This window comes from Sprattus sprattus (genome assembly GCF_963457725.1).
Source record: "Sprattus sprattus genome assembly, chromosome: 9".
Lineage (NCBI taxonomy): Eukaryota > Metazoa > Chordata > Actinopteri > Clupeiformes > Clupeidae > Sprattus > Sprattus sprattus.
In genome coordinates, this window is record NC_137928.1 from 4772557 (window position 1) to 4781354 (window position 8798).

At 48.7% G+C, this 8798-nt stretch overlaps 1 protein-coding gene across 1 annotated transcript in view; it reads right to left on the bottom strand.

Annotated features, from left to right (window-relative positions):
- The window catches only part of LOC308370231 (leucine-rich repeat and fibronectin type III domain-containing protein 1-like protein), a 30612-nt gene that overhangs the window by 20330 nt on the left and 1484 nt on the right, over positions 1-8798 (bottom strand). Inside the window, exons 2-3 of the mRNA XM_080844862.1 lie at positions 2590-2965; positions 552-1555 (exon numbers count right to left, since the gene is read on the bottom strand). Of these exons, the coding sequence (XP_080700988.1) occupies positions 552-1555; positions 2590-2965 (1380 nt within the window). The remainder of the gene's footprint in view (positions 1-551; positions 1556-2589; positions 2966-8798) is intronic.

The window sequence follows — 8798 nt, forward strand, 5'->3', positions numbered from 1 at the left end:
ATGCGTGCCATCTTTAATAGACAATAATTGGAACTGATTTCAAAAGACTCTGGCACGCGAGGCTCTCATCTTTGACATGATGCTTGGTGACGTGGCTGTCTCACCTGTAAATTAGTTTATCATCTGTGGAGATCACCTGTTAATGAGTGTATTATATGTGGAGCTCATCTGTAAATGAGTATATGATATGTGGAGCTCATATGTAAATGAGGATATCATCCGTGGAGCTCACCTGTAAATGAGTTTATTATATGTGGAGCTCACCTGTAAATGAGTATATTATATGTGGAGCTCACCTGTAAATGAGTATATTATATGTGGAGCTTACCTGTTAATGAGTGTATTATATGTGGAGCTCACCTGTTAATGAGTGTATCAATGTGGAGCTCACCTGTAAATGAGTGTGTTATATGTGGAGCTCACCTGTAAATGAGTATATGATATGTGGAGCTCACCTGTAAATCAGGATATTATATGTGGAGCTCACCTGTAAATGAGTATATCATATGTGGAGCTCATCGGTAAATAAGTGTATAATATGTGGAGCTCACCTGTAAATGAGGATATCATCCGTGGAGCTGTTGTACTGGATCTGGTACATCCTCACCCCGGGAATGTGGCTCTGGGGCGGCCAGTGGATGGTGACCGAGGACGAGGAAAGCTCGGACACGATGACCCGCTGGTGGTCCATCTTGTGGTGTCCGCCGCTGGCGTTGGACTTGATGGAGGTGGGCATGTCGGACGGGCCCGGCTCCGGGTCCAGCTTGGGGTCGTAGTGCGGGGAGGGGTTGACCTTCAGCTCCACCTTCTCGGTGGCCTCGCCCGCCGCGTTGGAGGCGATGCAGGTGAACACGCCCGAGTCCTTGACGGTGGTGGTGTGGATGTCCAGCGTGCCGTTCTCGTAGCAGGTGGTGCGCGAGGTGTTGCCGATCACCTTGCCATCGGGGCTGACCCAGTGCGCGGAAGGTTCCGGGTCGCCCACCGGCTTGCAGCGCAGGCTGACGCGCTGGCCCTCCATCACGAAAGTCTTGGGGCTGTGGCGTGTGATCATGGGCGGCTCGCACGTGAACTCCTCCTCCTTGATGGTCCAGAAGTACTTCCCGGCGAGTTCGCGGGGCGAGGCGCACGTCTCCAGGTCGTCCTCGCGCGTCAGCCGCCGCAGCCACATCAGCTCGCAGTTGCAGTGCAGCGGGTTCCCGCCGAAGCTCAGCACCAGCGACGTGAGCGGCGAGCCCTTAAGCTTGGCGTAGACGGGGATCCTCAGGAACAGGGGGTCGGGCGGGATCTTCTTCAGCTTGTTGGACGTCATGTCCAGACGCGCCAGCTTGTGCATGTTGGAGAAGATGCCCTCGGGCACGAACTCGATGAGGTTGTGGTCCAGGCTAAGCGTGTTGACGCTCACCAGCATACCCATCGTGTCCCAGGGCACGTCCACCAGGTTGTTGTAGGACAGGTCCAGGTCCTCCAGGGTCTCCAGGAAGTCCTGAAAGGCATTGTGGGAGATGCTGTGCAGCTGGTTGTTAGCCAGGATGAGGTGGCGCAGGTTGACCAGTCCCTGTGATAGTATCAGGAATTAGGATTTAGTTTATTAAACATATTCCATAGTCAATAATTATATCTCATCCTAAATGGTAATTAAGGATATCGGCAGAGCTCTCATGTGTATTCTGGACTCTTCCCACATGGTCAAACTTCCTGTAAGCCTCATGAATAGATTTTAGTCCTTGATCACTATTGGAATGCTGACACCCCCGAGAATATATAGTATCCTAGACCTGATGTCTCCAAGATAATAATTAGCATTAAGGCATCCAACCCCCCTTACCTTCCTAGGCTTAAAAAGAGCTGATCTCCGTAGAGACAGGTAGTGAAATCCGACTATGTGGAACCCCAGTAGCGAAACCAAGTCTTGCTCTCTCTCCTCTGATGCACATCGTTGCAAGAATAAACAACCTGAGCATTAAAATTCCATCACTCTGACTGAGTCTCTGATAATTGGGATACATTCATATCCTTCTCTTTCTCTCTCTCTTTCCATCCATCTCTCTTTCTCAGTCTCTTTCCCAACCACTCCCTCTCTCTTTCTCAGTCTCTCCCGCCTTCACTCAATTCCTCTCTCTCTCTTTCCCTCCATCTCTCTTTCTCAGTCTCTTTCCCTACCACTCCCTCTCTCTTTCTCAGTCTCTCCCGCTTCCACTCAATTCCTCTCTCTCTCTTTCCCTCCATCTCTCTTTCTCAGTCTCTTTCCCTACCACTCCCTCTCTCTTTCTCAGTCTCTCCCGCTTTCACTCAATTCCTCTCTCTCTCTTTCCCTCCATCTCTCTTTCTCAGTCTCTTTCCCTACCACTCCCTCTCTCTTTCTCAGTCTCTCCCGCTTCCACTCAATTCCTCTCTCTCTCTTTCCCTCCATCTCTCTTTCTCAGTCTCTTTCCCTACCACTCCCTCTCTCTTTCTCAGTCTCTCCCGCTCTCACTCAATCCCTCTCTCTCTCTCTGGTCTAATGCACTGGTTCTTTAACCTCATCACTTTGCCTGAGTCTCTGATCAGTGGGATACATTAGGTTTTATGGGTAATGTAGTTTCCTTTTACCTGCAGGTGTGTGTCGTCCAGCGCGGTGAGCCTGTTAGCGTCCAGGTGAAGGGCGTGGAGGTCCTGCAGGTCCGCGAAGGCGTAGGGGCGGATCTGGCTGATGGTGTTGCGCGAGAGCGTGAGGTGGATGAGGCTGCTCATGTTGGCGAAGTCGCGGTGGCGGAGCGTGGTGATGAAGTTGTCCATGAGGCGCAGCTCGGCGGTGCGGCGGTCGATGTTGGGCGGCACGAAGAGCAGGCCCGTCTTGGCACACAGCACCGTGTAGGAGGGCATCAGGTTCTGGCAGGTGCAGCGCTTGGGGCACAGCATGGAGGCGGCCGGCGGCACCGCCAACAGGACCAGGCAGAGGAAGAGGAGCTCCATCATCACGGATATCCTGCAAGACACACACACACACACACACACACACATACACACACACACACACACACACACACACACACACACAAACATAAAACCCTAGAGTTAGTGCCAGAACAAGAAAGCTCTAAATATAGCAGCTTCAAGCGGACCGGAGCCAGCTCTAAGCCAGGCAAGACCAACGCCTGATCCGCTGCAATGACACCTGCTGCTTGGGTGGGGTCAGCAGAGGGGTCATCGCCATGGCGAGGCGGAAGGAGATGGAGTAGCCCTGTTTCAACAAACAAAATCAACAAACATCCTGAAAACATGGACCAGGGGGAGGAAGTGCCAACATAGCAGCAGAAATGGATCCGGCTCTAATCAGATGTCCATTCCTGGGTCAGCGATGATCCCAGTGCACTGCACCAGAGACTGCCTCCAGAACCAGAGACTGCTGATCCAGAACCAGAACTGCTGATCCAGAACCAGAGACTGCTGATCCAGAACCAGAGACTGCTGATCCAGAACCAGAGACTGCCTCCAGAACCAGAGACTGCCTCCAGAACCAGAGACTGCTGATCCAGAACCAGAACTGCTGATCCAGAACCAGAACTGCTGATCCAGAACCAGAACTGCTGATCCAGAACCAGAGACTGCTGATCCAGAACCAGAACTGCTCATCCAGAACCAGAGACTGGACCAGAGACTGCTGATTCAGAACCAGTGCACCGCAGCAGAGACTGCTGATCCAGAACCAGCTCCAGAACTGCTGATTCAGAACCAGCTCCAGAACTGCTGATTCAGAACCAGCTCATCCTTATGCAAGCAATGCAAAGATTATGATTTTAAATGCTCAATGATACCACAGCATATGATCAAATTAAAATCTTACAATGTTCTTGCCATGCCAAAACTGTGGTGTATTTTTGAACTGTATAACGTTATGAATCAGGTTAATATGTTTGGATTGGTGAGTCGCTCTTGTAAAGGTCTCCTGCTCTTCCAAACAGAGTGATAACCTTCCTCCAGGCTTCCTCTCTCCTGCAGTAGCGGATGTCTTTTTATAAATGTAGTTAGACTGTGACCTTAATCCTCGGCTGAGAAACCCCGGCATAAATGTCATAAATCTGCCCAAATATCCCTGAGCACACTGCTGTTATGTGCGATGAATTTCAATAGCGGTCAAACACAGATCATTGGCTGCCTGATTTACACAGCTCTCTCCACCTGGGCTGGGACACTGGCCCCGTTCCGGGCAGCTCTTATGGTAATATCACCTGGGTTTAACAAGATCGGATCACAGAGTCGACATAATGCCCAGTTGAGGCTAACTCGGAGGGCAGGACTGTTAAAAGAACTAAATTCACTTTACTGCAATGGCCACTTGTAAAGTGCTAGGGTTGTGTTACCACGTGTGATCAATAGCACTAGGTCTGATTTTTTCATATATTTATTTTTTAATAGATATGATTTTTTTTTTATAGTTTGCCGGGCAGTCAGTTGTCAGTGAAACATCACACATTCAGTTTGGCTGTTGTTCATGAAGGGCAAGCTAGACTCTGAAAAAACCCTTCAAACACAGGAGTCCGTGCTAGCAAGACACGGGCAGTGTTGTGCTTGTTTAGGGACACAGCAAGGGAGCTTGCTTTCCGTTTCCGTTTGCATATTTCATGCCCACCTGCTTGCAATGCCTTTAAAATGCCACTCTCCTCTGTATAGCAGCTGGGCTGCAGAGGAACCACCCAACAGCAGCAGTTCAGGCTAAGCTGCGGACCTGAGCCAAGTTCGGGCCTGATCCGTTCTAGAACCAAGGTGGAGCAACTCCGCATTCACCCTCCATCACCTCAAACAAGGGAAGATATGTAGCTTATGCAAAACAGCTCTGCCTCCAACTGAAAAAAAAACTAAACACGTACATCTGCGAGACCGTCTGCCGACACGTATGCAGGTAGTCTGTTAATAATTGCACTCGCTGTTATTGCTCCGTGAGATGCTAATGACTATCTGATACTTGCCTATTTCTTTATTGTTAGCGCGTACACGTCCATTTTAATACGTTTTACATAATAGCACGAAAATGTAATTATTTCCCCTGCCAGGGTTGCTGTCGTGAATACCAAGAAGCTAGATGAAAGAGGATGACATCTTGACGGGAGACAGCATCGCTTCCCCTGCAGTAGCACCTACTCGCCTGGTGGGGGCAACCTTGCGCTGCACAACCTTTAGATTTCACAGCTCTGCAGGAAGCTGCTCTAGAGCATCTGCACCTGTAAGGGGAGAGTTACTGTGTGTGTGTGTGTGTGTGTGTGTTTGTGTGTCTGTGTGTGTGTGTGTGTGCGCGTGAGTGTCTCATTTTCTGTGTGTGCTTGCCTTTATGCAAAGTGTATTTTTTTTTGTCCGGATCTTTTTCTCTCTCTTTTTCAGTGTGTGCACATGTTATTTGTGTGTGTGTGTGTGTGTGTGCGTGTGTGTGTGTGTGTGTGTGTGTGCATTTGTGTGTGTGTGTGTGTACAGACTCCACACCAACGTTCCCAAGTGGGACTAAGTTTCCTCCTCTCCCTTTTCCATTATGCTGATAACATGAGAAGTCCCAGAAACCCCTTGAGAGGGAGCCATTATGCAGACGACTAACTACAAGAATCACTGTGTGTGTGTTTGTGTGTGTGGTAGTGTGTGTGTGTGTGTGTGTGTGTGTGTGTGTGTGTGTGTGCGTGCGTGCGTGGGTGCGTGCGTGCGTGCGTGCGTGCGTGCGTGCGTGCGTGTGTGTGTGTGTGTGTGTGTGAAGAAGCAGACGACTAACTACAAAAATCACTGAAAGAGGGAGAAACATCTAACATTGCATCAGCTTTCCTACACATACACACACGCACACACGCACACACACACACACACACACACCCTTCCTACACCAACCCCTGCTCTGCCTCAAGAACACTGTGTACCTGGATCTTAGAGGTTTGAGCTGAGTGAAGAAGTGGGGAATCGCTGCAGAGATGCCTATAGCAATATTGAGCGACTGTAATGTAAATTCTACCTACTGTATCGCAGACAGGATTAAGGAGGGATTTGGAGTAATCTGCCATCGTTCCTGCTTTCTGCCTGTGTTCGATCTCAGAGTGAATTAGTGTCAGGGGAAAACAGAAATAACTGCGTAATAAAGGAGATTCGAGTCGGGTTGGTTTAAAAAGACGTGCATAAAGACGTTTATAGTTCATTTTCAGCACATATGCTTCCTCTTCTCACTAAGTCCCCTGGTTTGTGGGTTTTGTGTGAGGCCATTGATATTAAACCACCATCTCTCAGACAGACACACACACACAATCATTCACTCACTCACTCCCCTACATACATGCATATACACACAGACACGCTCAGATGAAAATCCCTGACTTCAAGCCTGACATTTGGAAAACAGACTCGCCTGATCCTTTGGACATGATCTTAAGGTGCTGGTGAAGTCGTGGGGGAGGGACAAGCAGAGCGAGGCGGAGAGGAAGACGGGAGAAATGTAGCGAGAGAGAGAGGGAGAGAGAGAGAGGAGGGGAGAAGAGAGGGATAGGAGAAGAGAGCAGAGGAGAGCAGGGAGCAGGTGGGTATCACTTATGCATTCAGGGAAAGACATGGAAGAGAGAGATGAGAGAAAGGGTTAGGAAGAGAGAAAGATGGAGAGGAGAGAAGAAGAAAGGAAGAGGTAAGAGAGCATCTGAAATGAGAGGAGAGAGGAGGAGGTGGAGAGAGAGAGCATCTGAAAGGAGAGGAGAGAGGAGGTGGAGAGAGAGAGCATCTGAAAGAAGAGGAGAGAGGAGGTGGAGGAGAGAGAGAGCATCTGAAAGGAGTGGATAGAGGAGAGAGGAGGAGGAGGAGAGAGAGAGCACCTAAGACGGCCGCAGAAAAAAAGGTGGCGCGTGAGCATCTGAACGGGGAGGAGAGTAGGAGCGAGCGAGGGAGGACTGATGGGGTGACACGCCGCTCTGCAGCTGTCACTTCCTATCTTCATGACTCAATATCGCTCCCCTCACAAGCACCGGGCTCGCCTCCCTGCTATTGACTGCCAGCATAAATATTTCACACAGGACACAGCCAATGAGACGAAGGCCAGGTGCACACTGATGGTGTGTGTGTGTGTGTGTGTGTGTGTGTGAGTGTGTGGCGATGCATACATGAATCTTAGACCCAGACTACCCCCCTCCTCAACACACACACACACACATATCCTACCCCACCCTATACCTCCCCCTCTCCCCCACCCCCCACCACATGGCGCAGGGGGGCAGGTGGGTATCACTTATGCATACAGGGAGCGTGTGTGTGTGTGTGTGTGTGTGTGTGTGTGTGTGTGTGTGTGTGTGTGTGTGTGTGTGTGTGTGTGTGTGTGTGTGTACAGGGAGTGCAAGGAAAGACAGCAGTAGACATGGCGCAGAAGAAGTCAAATGTGGTTCGGAAGGGAAAGCAATGCATGACAAACAGACGCAATATGATGATTCACTTGCCAGGGAGATAGAGGAAGCCTCCACAGAGAGCAGGAGGAAGAGGAGGAAGAGGAGGAAGAGGAGGAGGAGGAAGAGGAAGTCTGGAATACTGAGGCAGCACTTTAAGGGTACTCCTCCCCTACCCTTATCCAAAAAGGAGAAACGTGTCTTTGTTTCGTGTTCGTGTGTGTGTGTGCATGCGTCTGTGTGTGTGTCCGTGTGTGTGTCCGTGTGTGTGTCCTTGTGTGTGTGTGTGTCCGTGTGGTTGTCCGTGTGTGTGTGTGTGTCTGCAGACAGTGGCCGTGCTCCTGAAGCAAACACAAATAGAATGCCAGTGAAGCGCAAATGGACTGCAGGGACTCTAGCGGCCATGAGAGCCCCTGTCCATCTCTCATTCTGCTAAACCACACCGCAGGGCAAACAATACTACTACAACACTCATACAACACTCATAAAACACTCATACAACACTCATACAACACTCATACAATACTACTACAACACTCATACAACACTCATACAACACTACTACAACACTCACACAACACTCATACAACACTACTGCAACACTCATACAACACTACTACAACACTCACACAACACTCATACAACACTCATACAACACTCACACAACACTTACACAACACTACTACAACACTCACACAATACTCATACAACACTCATACAACACTCACACAACACTCATACAACACTTACACAACACTCATACCATACTCATACCACACTAATACAACACTCACACAACACTCATATAATACTCATACAATACTCATACCACACTCATACAACACTCATACAACACACATACAACACTCATACAATACTACTGCAACACTCATACAATACTACTGCAACACTCATACAACACTTACACAACACTACTACAACACTCACACAACACTCATACAACACTCATACAACACTCACACAACACTCATACAATACTCATACAACACTACTACAACACTCACACAACACTCATACAACACTCATACAACACTCACACAACACTTACACAACACTACTACAACACTCACACAATACTCATACAACACTCATACAACACTCACACAACACTCATACAACACTTACACAACACTCATACCATACTCATACCACACTAATACAACACTCACACAACACTCATATAATACTCATACAATACTCATACCACACTCATACAACACTCATACAACACACATACAACACTCATACAATACTACTGCAACACTCATACAACACTCATACAACACTCATACAACACTTACACAACACTACTACAACACTCACACAACACTCATACAACACTCATACAACACTCACACAACACTCATACAATACTCATACAACACTCATACAACACTCACACAACACTCA